Here is a 13,298-nt window from a genome sequence, read left to right on the forward strand (position 1 = left end):
CTGATCCCATATTTTTCTAACTTATCCATTAATAACTCATGATTGATTGTGTCAAATGCTTTTTTTAGGTCAATAAATATTCCCATCGTGTATTTCCTCTCATCCATAGCACTTGTTATGTCCTCCATTAGGTCGGTAAGATACTCTGACATGTGGACTGGAGACGCCAGCGTTAGAACCGCTGACCCTAAAGTTGTTGAAACAGAGAAATGTCAACTTTAGCAACAATAAAATAACATCTATTACAGCAAAATCCATCACAAATGTGGATATCATACACATCGCATAGTCCTATATGTTATATAGTAGATGTGTTGCATCCAAAGCTTCCTGAAAGTTCAAATTAAATTCAATCAGCCTTTTTTTAACAGAAAGAGAAGGTCACTGTAAACACAAAGGCCGTACTGAGAGTTTTGGCTGTGTAATTTAATTTCCTGCCAAACTCTATAAGAAGAGTTGGTTAAATTTCCCACTGGCATTTGAAGCTGAGACAAAAGGCTATCGAACATAGATACAGTACATTAACATCAGAGGAAACAGGAAAAAGAAAGAGGAGTTAGAAAAAAACTGGTGAGTGTGAAACGGAGAGACAGAAGAGTATTATTCTCAAAGGTCTACCGTTTCTTGAAAACTGTGCATCATTGTGATGTATTTTTATGTATTGTGTGTTTTCACTCTGCTCTTGTGTGTGTGTGTTGCTGCCATATGCCTGGGAGCTGCCAAGCCTATTGATGGGCTCTGAGGAGAAGCCCTCACTACTCTGATAAGGCAGCAGCAGAAGACAAAGGCTCCTCTGAGACCTAATTTGCACACAAATAACTAGAAAAAGAAAATAAAAAAAGAAAACAAAAATCACATGTGAATTACGTCTCCAAGAGGCACAGCTCGCTGCTGGAGTAGTTTTCTATCCTGAAATACAGAGTGGGTCCTCCTCTGTATTCTTATGCTGATGACACGGCAGAAAAAGCTGGTGAAGCAAAAGCAAGAGCCACATGGATAAAAACGGAGCGGGAATTTTAAGTGTTGCTTTGCCAACATCAAGTTGCAAGTTATGATTTTCATTGAGGAAAAAGTGGTCATTAGTGTGCAGGGTGTTGCCACGTCACTGGGTGAATAAATAAAAAACTGATACTTGACTGCTTAAATCATTTGAGTTGTTTGGCCATGTCATAAGAAAACACACATGTGTGAAGAGTAAACATTAGAGGTCAGCCCATATGCTGTGTGTGTGTGTGTGTGTGTGTGTGTGTGTGTTGACTGTCCTTTCTGACCCCACTGGCTGCTCCTGTGCAGCACAGTGGCACTCTGTAGAGGAGAAAGCCTATCAATCTCAGTAGCAAAAGAGCTGCACAGAGAGACAAGTGGTGCTTCACAGTAATTTCACACCTATCAACTCTTATCACTGTGAAGGGGGTAGAGGGTTCAGTACAGTGGCAACCAGAGGGCACAGAAATGGGCTCAGACTTAGGACGAATCACTTTCCATCCAGTCCTCTCCTACTTATTCTCTCCCCTTATATCCAAGCCTCTTTAGGGTTTCTTTGGTAAACAGGCAGGCACACACACAAACATACTTTTTCTACAGCTGGAACACACAGAAGAGTTCAGACTTCAGTTTGAGTACACAGTGTGTCCTCTGCAGCTTCACTATATGGGAATCTCCTTCACTGCCTGTTGAGTCTACTGCTACAGCTTTCAGCGCGGGAGTTATAATGACAGGAGCACTGCAGTTCAGAGGAAAGCAAACAGACACACACTGAAACACAAGCACGTACATACAATAACACTATTAACTCTTCAAGGTAGAGTAAAGCTTACAAAGCACATGGCAAATAGCAAATGCTCCATCTATAAAATATGTATACCAATAACCTCACACTGGCTGCGGGTGCTCACACATGTGCCTTCCGGTCAACAAATGCTCATACTGCACCCACTTGAGGTACATATAAAGGAGTATTGAAACAATCACAGGAAGCAACTCACCCACTCTAACCAATCAGGGAGTAAACAGGAGTCAGTCCAACCTCTTATCATCATCCAATCTCGGGGCCAGCAGAGTCAACCTCGGGTCAAAGTCAATTTCAGTCTCTCTCTGTTGTTTTTATACCTCCCTCTCTCTCCCCTTCTATTCAGAAAACACAAGATGATGGGTGGCTGCGTTTGTTTGTTTTGTTTCTACCCCCATCTGTAACTTTCCACTGCTGGCTTTGGTTTTATAAGTCACTGCCTCATGGACCAGGGATTTTCTAAAATAAACATGCAGTTAAAAATTCATCCAAGTGTTAACATTTTTTTCAAAGATGGTAAAAATTTATTCCGTCACGGCCAACATTTAATTTTCTTTCCTCTTTTTGCACAACCTTCTTTAAAATGACGGCACAAGATACTGACAAATCATGTTTTTGTGAAGGAAGCCCAGAGCCTGTGAACGGTGGACGGGAGTAGCACAGCATGTGGAGTCATGACGCCTGGTAGAGCATGTGGGGACCAGTGGGAATTAGAGAGGAGATTATCAGGCTCCTGTAGCGGTGTGGGCACCACTACACCCAGTCTCCCTTTCTTTTTATCCCTCTGCCTCTTTCATGGTCACCCTCATTGAACAGCACTGATAGCAAATACTTCTATGTCCTATCAGTAAGAAGAACAGCCTCTGCACATCAGTGATGCTCAAAACAAAGCAAAGACAACAGCTGTCACTGTGTCCAAACAAGCTGGTGCAGATGTTTGCAAATTCAATGTCTCTGGGTTTGCAGGTATTTGGTTATAAATCAAGGTACTGGATAAATTTTACATGATCGCAGCACTATATGAAAAATTAGGGGAACACCAAAGTTACTACAATTCATCCTGAAGGGAACAAGAATGTATGTATAACATTGCATGATAACCTGACCAATAGTTGTTTAGATATGTCCATCAAAACCATGAGTATCAACCTCATGGTGCCGCAGCAGCGCTAGAGGAAAAAGTCAGGGTCATAGGTTATTGTTAGATGCACATTTCCTGGAACCGACAGTAAATGAGTAGATGTTCCTCGCCAGTGGCCACCTCCTGTGGGTTTTCCAGACCAATCCAAAATGCTTTCTTGCACCAACAGCCACAACATCTTGGTTCAAAGTCTAAGTCGCTTAGGAGTCTTTCTAGGAATTACACACAGCACACCCATGTACAACAAAAACATTTTAAAGCCCTTCCAACCATTTCCAAAACCTCTATCTGTTTGTAATGAAGCAGCAGTAGAATCAACAACGATAGGAACACAACTGATGAACGTCATATTTGTTCTAGTTTGAAAAGAGCTTTTCCTTTTCACACAAATGCATGATATCCTTTTATCACCTGCTGCTTTCAGCCAATCTTTATTTAGACTATACATGATGGTAAGATCCAACAGATGTCCCAAGTCTTCCACTAGTTCTCACTCCAGCTGGAACTTGTACATGCCAGTTCACAGTCCATGTGCGTGTGCATATGTGTGCATTTGTACGTGTGTGGGTGTGTGTATACACGTTGCAGACCTTGTGCTCTGTAAGAATTATTGTGAAAGCACATCAGCCTTGTGGCGGCTTCCATATCTGTAAAGATTACTTGCACAGGCAAAGAATGCACAGTTATGCAGCATGGACTGAAACTGTTATAATAAAAAGAGCTCACTCTAATTTCAAGTTATGTGAAATAAAATTAGATGCCGTATCTAAATGATAAGCAGCCTGTTATCATTTGTGCATCACTGACACACTGTTAGTACTGCCACAGCATTGAGGGACTGTGCACTGGAGGAAAACAATTATTATCTCCACATGGGGGGTGGTACAATCCGTAGAAATTTTAATTAAAAGACTGGCAGAGTTTCATCTCATTGTGACAACTCCATTTCCCCAATGATAAAACAGTCTCCTAGCATAACAAAGTCAGTTTGCACGGACTGAGTTCCACCGGCACTTTTACGTGGGCAGGCCCAGCTAATCGTTTTCCTGACCTTGGCCTTTTGATATCCAGCTGAAGTAGTGAAGTGAGACTGAAATTAAAGTAATTATTCAAATGTGGCATCACTAAGCTTTGTGCTGCGCTTCACTCTGAGCTTATGAATGAACCCCCTACACATATTTTTAGTTAGCTGCCTTGTTACAATGAGAATAAATGCACAGTGGTTGTATTTTATGTGCCTATTGGTTATGAGTGTTAAGTGTAGTTGTAGTACACCTGTGTAGTGTGCTTGTGAAGCTAGTGTCACCATTTTCAACATTGAGCACATTTCAGCAACAAATCTACAGATATCATAAATATTCTTTACACTTACCTTCATCCGGATCATTCCTGGCCGATGCCTCCAGAAGCGCCACGCTGGCGGCAAATGACACACGCCTTTTGGACTCTGTCTGGTAGAGGTGGTTGAAGATGCGCCCCTTCTTGTCTGCCTTTCGCTTCTTGTTCTGCATCTCCTTTTCATACATGGCCCATCTCTTCAGCTGCTGTGTACGGCGCTTCTGGGCTGCTCGCAGCCTCTCTAAACTGGGCACCTTGTCCAGCTGCTGCAGCTCCTGGATCAGCTCCAGGTGGCTGGCCATGATGCCAGTGTGCAGGACAGCAGTACTGGATAATGGTGGAGGGATGCAATTGGGAGGAAATGTATGATTCTAGCAAGGGCAGCACCTTTGGCCGTGGCCTCCTTCTGTTGTCATCAACATCATCTTTTCAGCAGCAGTACAGTACAGTCTGTGAGAGAAAACAAAGAGAGAAGTTCCTAAAAAAAAATCATTTTACTACCATTAACTTAAAAATATATATAACAGTAAATAAAATGATGAAATGCAGCATAAAATCTTTAGTAAATCTCTGGCCAGATGCACTGAGCAAACATAGCATGGTCTGATACACCACATCAGAGCGCACAGAGATGCATTTCAGTGACCTAGTCAGAGACTCAGGTTCAAGCTACTAAACTAAAAGGAAAGCAGTATTTTAACATCCTAACTGCTCCATTTAATGATCATAATCTTTCAACTATCAAGAGGATGTTTTAATGACTCAGGTAAGGGGACAAATGAGAACGCAGACCGATTTCTCTTTTTTTTTTTCACCTACATTAATGTGCACGGGTTGCAGTCTTAATTTTCCATTTGCTCTGTGAGCCGTTAGACTTCTTGCTACCATCCTCCATCAAGGTTAACCACTTCCTACAAGTAGACAGGCTTTATGAGAAACAGAAAAGCGGGGCTAAGGCAGTGAGCTGAAGCGGGGATTTTTCATGTCACTGGTACCTTGATGTAGCCTGGCTGGCTGTAATTACGACCAAAGGGCTATTTTTTTGTATGGAAACACCTTTAGCTTCTTTACCATTTAGAGGACTACTAAGAAACCAACAGACACCTCTATAAATAGCTGTTCAGAAAATGGAAAATGAACTTAACAGGTCTAAAGCAGAACCATACCCTTTAAAACAGACCTTTACAGATTTGCAGTACATACAGGCTAAATACAAACACACAGTATTTAGTGATCTGACTAAGTGAATGAGTTTAGACAGACCACTTCCTTTGAACAGCACTCTTAACAATCCACAGACATTTTTACACTGCAGCCAGAAAACCTCCAGCCCTTCCTAATCACTGAGCATGCACATACACACATACCATAACTAACTACTCCAAATACGAGTTTAGCTTTTAAAACATGTACTTACTTACTTATTTCGCACACGGTGGTAAAGGTTTCCCTCAAGTCCACAACCCTTCACTAGCAAAACAACGCAGTCTGGCAGCATCATCTGATGAACCTTTGCACAGTGCAAAGTGCTGCTGCATTTAGTCGACCTGCAACCAAGCTTATACTACATTTCCTTTGCAACTCTACAAAAAATACTGTACCTAACTGCTAAAGTGTGGACAGGAAACTAGCATTATATTCACTTCCTATGACATCACAGTCTGTGTTTGTGTGGACGAGAACAGATGTTGCACGTTCTGTTGCACGGCATATTCTCAACTGCCAGCCAAGCAAATAACTCAAAAAGGCATCCAGACTCCAGACTTAAAACTTTATATCATTAAAGGTTTCCAGCACAAAGATGTGAGCACATCCTCCACTAGTCACTACAACAAAAACAATTTCCCTGCTGACAAGCGGAGGTTGAGACTAAAAAAAGCTTGAGTGAAAGAGGCACATCCTGAGAGACGTCTTCAGAACAGCAAATTGGTTAACAGTAAGTGATTTGTAAAGAGTGGGTCAGGATCCAAAGGCCGATCACAAAAGGATTAGCAGCGGGGTCTCAAATTATTATGGAGGAATTTCAAACTAAAGCTGTGAGCAATTTTTTTTTCCCCTGCAAAGTCACAACACCTGCAGAAGTAGGGAGTGTTTAACAGTTGTAGGCACGGATTCATTTGTTGGATCTGGGGATGAGAAAAAGTTAAAAAGGCAGTGGTTTAGTACTAAGTTTTCTTTCACTTCTTAGCAGGATTTTAAATTCATTTGGCATCTATATATCTGTAAGAATGATTTAGACTGAATGAAAAATGCTTTTATTACACAGTATTTTTATCTTAAGGGTGAAAAGGCAAAGTCTCAATAGACTTAAAATGAAGAAAATGACAAAATGAGAGCATAATATCAAAATTTTAAAAAAGCAACATCACAGGTAAAAGACAACTTTTTAAAGAAGCACTAAAAGCCTCTGCCTGTAATCACCATCATACCAGAGATACTAACAAAAATTCTTGCATGTAAATATATTATGAAAACCCCATTAATATTCCTAAGGTCATAAATACTGAGATATTGTTTGTCCTGTCAGTATCACCAGTTCCTGACACGCGGCTCCTACCGATAGAGACACATCCATTCAAGTAATAACATGAAACAGACCCTTCGGCTCATCTTATTCCAGTGTCGGTGCCAAACAAAGTATTGCACCATGCTGTGTTAAAAAGAAGACTGCGTAGGTGATGCATTAAATTGAAGGAGCACGGTGAAACACAGCTCCTGTGCCTGTGCCCATCTAGTTTGTCTTTCATCTTAAATTTTAGAATTTTACACAAACTGCAGCTCCTACTTATTTTACTTCACAATTCACTATAAATAACATTGGCTTGTATAAAGTTGTCACTTCCTTGTTTTATCAGTGAAATCCAGGTATGTTCAGCTGGACGGCAGCCAAAAGGAATCAGCTGCCCTTCTCTGGTTTATAGCTGGCTTTAATGAAGGAACTGGGTAAATAATAAATGTTCCACAGAATCAAACACACAGTGGTGGCAACAACGACGACAACGACGACAACAACAACTAAAAACGGCTGCAAATATAAACCAATGACAAAACAAACCAAGTTTCTGATTGGGTGCCAGATGTCTGCTAAAATTAAGGACCCCTCACACCAAAATCTGGTTGCCAGTTTAACGAGATTTACGCTAATACAATCTGATGTGAAACGATATATAAGAAAAACTGACATTGTTGATTGTCTCTACCTTGTCCCTTATTCCTGCAAAGCAGGATGTTAGGTTGCATTACCAGCTGCATCATTACAGATTAGTAAATACTACACAGCACAACCGAGGGCTGTAAAGGTATATGTACGTATGTGTGCCAAACCGTTTCAGTTCAAACATGTACCGATTGCAATCTTTAATAGTAGTAGTAGTAGTAGGGTTGTTTTGCATGCAGAGCATTGTTTACAAAGGACTTAATAAATTACAAGCAATTTTATGACTTGTATGTTTTTTTTTCCTTACCGTACTGAATGAACTGAACTGTGACTTCAAAACTGAGGTAAACTACATAAGATTCAACAAAATACAAAAATCATCACATTGAAGTTTTAACCAATACCACAATAGCAGCCATAACTTCAACACACCCTGGAGAAGACTGAAGAAAAGGTCAATAAGCAAATGGAGCCAGTGCACCGCTACACCCCCAGCTCGCTAATATTTAGGACACATTTTACATTAAAAGCCTTTTTTAACAGCATGATGAATTTTACAGGGTAAGGTTTCTTCTGATGAATGGATAACGTGCACCTCTCTCCCTCGCTCGCCCTCTGAGAGGCGAGTGCAACAGGCAAACTGAATTAGCTGCAGGCAAGATGTGTGACAAACAAGGAACATCCAGTGTTTTCTTTAGCTGTCTTTGATGGTCAACGACATTAGTGGCAGGAATATGAAACCCAGGAGCTACTGTTGATCAAATCAAGGGAATCAGAGCAAAGGTACTGTAATCCTATTATTCACACACACAAGAAAAGCCAGAGATAAATAAGGCACCAAGTGCAAAAACAGGAAAAAGAAAACACATACAAACAGCATCTGCAATAATCAGCTACTGATAACTAAAATCGTTTAATCACCCTGATTCACAACTCGTTCTGGATTCACATAAAAGTTCACACATATATTGACAGATCATTTCCACTGGGACTTTTGGGGTCATGTACTTGTCACCTACTAAAATCCTTCTTCATATTTGTTCTGTTTTACATCATTGTTAAAGATTTTACACATTATCTGATAAATCAAGTGAAAACGGGACAGGACACGTCTCAGACCCCCGAGATGTGTCTCGGACCCCTTGGTTAACAGTTTGGACCCCTTGAAAATCTTAAAATGAGAGTTTAGGGGTTCTCGGAAATGTTCCTAGGGTAGTTAGATCCAACTTACAGATGCTTTTGTCAGGATCAAACCATCATACAATACAAAAATAGAAACAACATATATCCCTGTGGTAGTAGCAAGGGAATGTCTTTGTTAAACTCGATTGTCTGAGGAAAATGGAACTGAGCGACAGCAGTGAGCAGTGAGGCTGGACTGTCAGTAATGCCTGTAACATCACTGAATGGGGCCATTGTTATTTACTATACAGTGCCTTGCGAAAGTATTCGGCCCCCTTGAACTTTGCGACCTTTTGCCACATTTCAGGCTTCAAACATAAAGATATAAAACTGTAATTTTTTGTGAAGAATCAACAACAAGTGGGACACAATCATGAAGTGGAACAAAATTTATTGGATATTTCAAACTTTTTTAACAAATAAAAAACTGAAAAATTGGCCGTGCAAAATTATTCAGCCCCCTTAAGTTAATACTTTGTAGCGCCACCTTTTGCTCCGATTACAGCTGTAAGTCGCTTGGGGTATGTCTCTATCAGTTTTGCACATCAAGAGACTTAAATTTTGCCCATTCCTCCTTGCAAAACAGCTCAAGCTCAGTGAGGTTGGATGGAGAGCATTTGTGAACAGCAGTTTTCAGTTCTGTCCACAGATTCTCGATTGGATTCAGGTCTAGACTTTGACTTGGCCATTCTAACACCTGGATATGTTTATTTGTGAACCATTCCAATGTAGATTTTGCTTTATGTTTTGGATCATTGTCTTGTTGGAAGACAAATCTCCATCCCAGTCTCAGGTCTTTTGCAGACTCCATCAGGTTGCCTTCCAGAATGGTCCTGTATTTGGCTCCATCCATCTTCCCATCAATTTTAACCACCTTCCCTGTCCCTGCTGAAGAAAAGCAGGCCCAAACCATGATGCTGCCACCACCATGTTTGACAGTGGGGATGGTGTGTTCAGGGCGATGAGCTGTGTTGCTTTTACGCCAAACATAACGTTTTGCATTGTTGCCAAAAAGTTCGATTTTGGTTTCATCTGACCAGAGCACCTTCTTCCACATGTTTGGTGTGTCTCCCAGGTGGCTTGTGGCAAACTTTAAACGACACTTTTTATGGATATCTTTAAGAAATGGCTTTCTTCTTGCCACTCTTCCATAAAGGCCAGATTTGTGCAGTATACGACTGATTGTTGTCCTATGGACAGAGTCTCCCACCTCAGCTGTAGATCGCTGCAGTTCATCCAGAGTGATCATGGGCCTCTTGGCTGCATCTCTGATCAGTCTTCTCCTTGTATGAGCTGAAAGTTTAGAGGGACGGCCAGGTCTTGGTAGATTTGCAGTGGTCTGATACTCCTTCCATTTCAATATTATCGCTTGCACAGTGCTCCTTGGGATGTTTAAAGCTTGGGAAATCTTTTTGTATCCAAATCCGGCTTTAAACTTCTCCACAACAGTATCTCGGACCTGCCTGGTGTGTTCCTTGTTCTTCATGATGCTCTCTGCGCTTTAAACAGACCTCTGAGACTATCACAGTGCAGGTGCATTTATACGGAGACTTGATTACACACAGGTGGATTCTATTTATCATCATTAGTCATTTAGGTCAACATTGGATCATTCAGAGATCCTCACTGAACTTCTGGAGAGAGTTTGCTGCACTGAAAGTAAAGCCTGAAATGTGGCAAAAGGTTGCAAAGTTCAAGGGGGCCGAATACTTTCGCAAGGCACTGTAGCTCCTGAGCTGCCTTCATGTGTTATTTTGTTCACCAATGTGTAAGTGGATTTGGTGGATTTGGCGCAGACTACAGCGCACAGCAGCATTCATAAGGTTAGCTTCAGACTGGAGGCTTCATTTTGTAGTTTGTCACAACCAGGAAAGAGGATGTGATGGGAGGGGCAAAGAGCAGCGAGGAGAAGCTTATGGTGCCAGTTAGAGTCTCATTATACAACTAGTGGCTGAAAAGAAATTAGGTAGAGCAGCTTTAAATATCTTTGGGTCAGACCAATCTACATAGTTCAACACCACAAATTTGCCTCAAGGGCTTTAGAATCTGTACAACGGATAATTTACTATCAAGTGATTGAACAAATAACCATTTTTCAAATCACCTAAATTTGATTTTGGGTAGGGTTAGTGTGTTAATAAAAGAGCATTCCTGATCTTTTCTTTGTTGGACTACCCTCATTTCTACAGAATCCACTTCTGAAACCAAATTTAATGTCACAGTAATGAGTCTTGTCATATATACACAACAGTAGGAGTCCAGATCTATTTTGCTGCTGAAGTTTCTTTGCTGTCCCACTTTTTTTGAACATTCTGATCATTACCCAACTCATTGAAAATGAAATTAAATGGGTGGAGAGGATGTTGCCAAAATCACGTAATGTTTTCCTGCCTTCCCAAAAACTCCTGAATGCTCCAAAGTCGACAAGAGCAACAGAGAAGAAGATGCTGCCCTGATAGGAAACCAGTGCCTGAAGCTAACACACAGCAGTTTCGCTGTTAATCACATGATGCTAGCAGAAGCCGTTATCATTCATAATTCTGGGAATAAAGACACGGGGGATATAAAGACATTTTGATTTGAATATTTAAGTGATGCCTCTCTGACAGATGACAACTCATGAACTGTTAGCATGAAATCTGAATGCCTGATATGTAGTCTTGTTTTTAACACTGAGAAGAGGTGAATAAGAAAATGTAATTAATGCAGCCTTTGGCATTTATTTTTAAACAGTTTAAGATAGAAGAGAATAAATCATACATAGCCCCAAGGAGAGACTGTCTTGCCCATTAAGAGCTTCAGCAGTGCATGAAAAACAGACAATGCAAAAACTAAATGCACTTGATAGAATGTCCTAACAGGAGGCAGAAGACAAACTGTTTGAAGATATGTACAACATGGGGAGATGTGGGGAACTTTAAACCATTGGGTGACATCACAGCCTGTCCCAGGACCGAGACGGCAAATCAACGATTGACCTCAGTGAGCTACTCTGGCTGCAGATAATGTTACACTGCACTCACACTTTGTATTTCACATTTTTATGGAAAAGGCACAGCCTAAATTTTATACTTATTTACAAAAGCAGGTCAGAGACAGCACATCCAGTAGCCGCCTCTATGGCTTTCAGTAAGCAGTATTTATGGTCAAAGCAACCCACCAGCGCAGAGTAACAATTACAAACTATTTCTCTTCCATCTACCGCATTGTTAAAAGTCTAGGCTGCTGCTGCTAACCTGTCAGACCAGGACATTAACAAAATGTTTATTTTGAAAGGTAGACATAACTTTAAAAGCACAATATGCTAAAAAAATTTAAAAAATTGGCTACATTTCCAAGGCAAATATCTAAACGTTAAATTGTCACTAGCTTGGAGCCATTCACTATAGGGGTTTTTCCATTACGGAAACCTAACGAAACATGTCACGCCAAGTAACGCTCATCACGGGTTCTGCATTTGTTTCCACAATACACCCACTTGGGTGGTGCATTCTGGGAGTTAAATTTCAGTACCTCTCAGGAGGTAGGACTAAAATCAAGTATCAGGAATGTGAGGAAGAGAGGGTGTGTGTGTGTGCACAGAACACCTGCTAATGACTGGTTAAATATCTGTGTCTTCACACCTCAAGCATTATCGTTACAAGCACCATGTGTAAACACACATCTGAATGTGTGTGTTACAGGGGAGCAGCCCCTCCCTCCTCTAAGCAGAGACCAACAGAGAAAAAAATACAGTGACGGTCCACATCAACCCTGGAGGCTATGGTTGGTGATGGTTTAGGGAAGTATGGGGTTTACCACTCGTTAGGTTTCGATAGTGAAAAAGCAGCATATATCCCACTGGGCTAACTGGATGGAGAAGCTGGAGAAAATATTTCAGCTGTCATAGCCAACTGATGGGTCAGTACTAAGACAACGTCACTGCGTGTAATGACTATAATGGTGCTGTGTTAATGAGTTTCTATACTTATGAGGTCCAACTGTTCCTTCATGGAGAGAAGAGTAAACCAAAATTCAATCTGTGGAGGTTTTGGACTCTATTAAAGGCATTGTTAGAACGGCCTAGACTACATGTAGTTAGGCTGAAGTGGTGTTAAAAGTGCTTAAGTAAGGAAATGATTTCTTCCAATGACAGCTTCCAAATTATAGAATCACAAAAGTGTGAGTCAGTGTTGAGCAGTGCTGACATCAGCTTTAATTCATTAATATACTACAAAGCAGCTGGACTGAGGTCATTCTGGGCCTTTCATCAACATCATGAAGGTGATTTTGTACGTAGGGCAATATACTGTTTTGGGGCAGTGGAGACTGGAGAACGTGTGAATGGGTAACTGTGTATGTGATCAGGGTGTTCCTCTCAAAACTATAGATGTAATGCTGTGCCTACAGAAAAAACTGTATTTGGACTCAATCATTATCCCCCAACATCTGCATTCATCCTTGGACATTCTCATTACACCATATCAGAGTCCTATTAAGTTACTGCTAATGCAGACTGACCATTTCTACTGCTGCTTTACATTAAAAGTGTTCAAGTGACAAAAAACTGTGTAGCAGTTACAGGTAATGCAAAGCATGTGGCACCACAGTTAGCGCTAGCGTTCATCAAAATCAGACTGTGATTCTGTAAAATTATATCAAAACAACTTGGGTTTGCTTGGCTGCACTGTAAGCAGATACACCAGTTTTTC

The 13,298-nt window shown here is 40.9% G+C and overlaps 1 protein-coding gene across 1 annotated transcript in view; it reads right to left on the bottom strand.

The window, feature by feature from the left end:
• The window catches only part of ppp1r16b (protein phosphatase 1, regulatory subunit 16B), a 74,215-nt gene that overhangs the window by 45,867 nt on the left and 15,050 nt on the right, over positions 1-13,298 (bottom strand). The window contains exon 2 of the mRNA XM_020597803.1: positions 4,303-4,718. Within this exon, the coding sequence (XP_020453459.1) occupies positions 4,303-4,570 (268 nt within the window). The 5' untranslated portion in view covers positions 4,571-4,718. The remainder of the gene's footprint in view (positions 1-4,302; positions 4,719-13,298) is intronic.

Source organism: Monopterus albus, unplaced genomic scaffold (assembly GCF_001952655.1).
Source record: "Monopterus albus unplaced genomic scaffold, M_albus_1.0 scaffold1.1, whole genome shotgun sequence".
Classification (NCBI taxonomy): domain Eukaryota; kingdom Metazoa; phylum Chordata; class Actinopteri; order Synbranchiformes; family Synbranchidae; genus Monopterus; species Monopterus albus.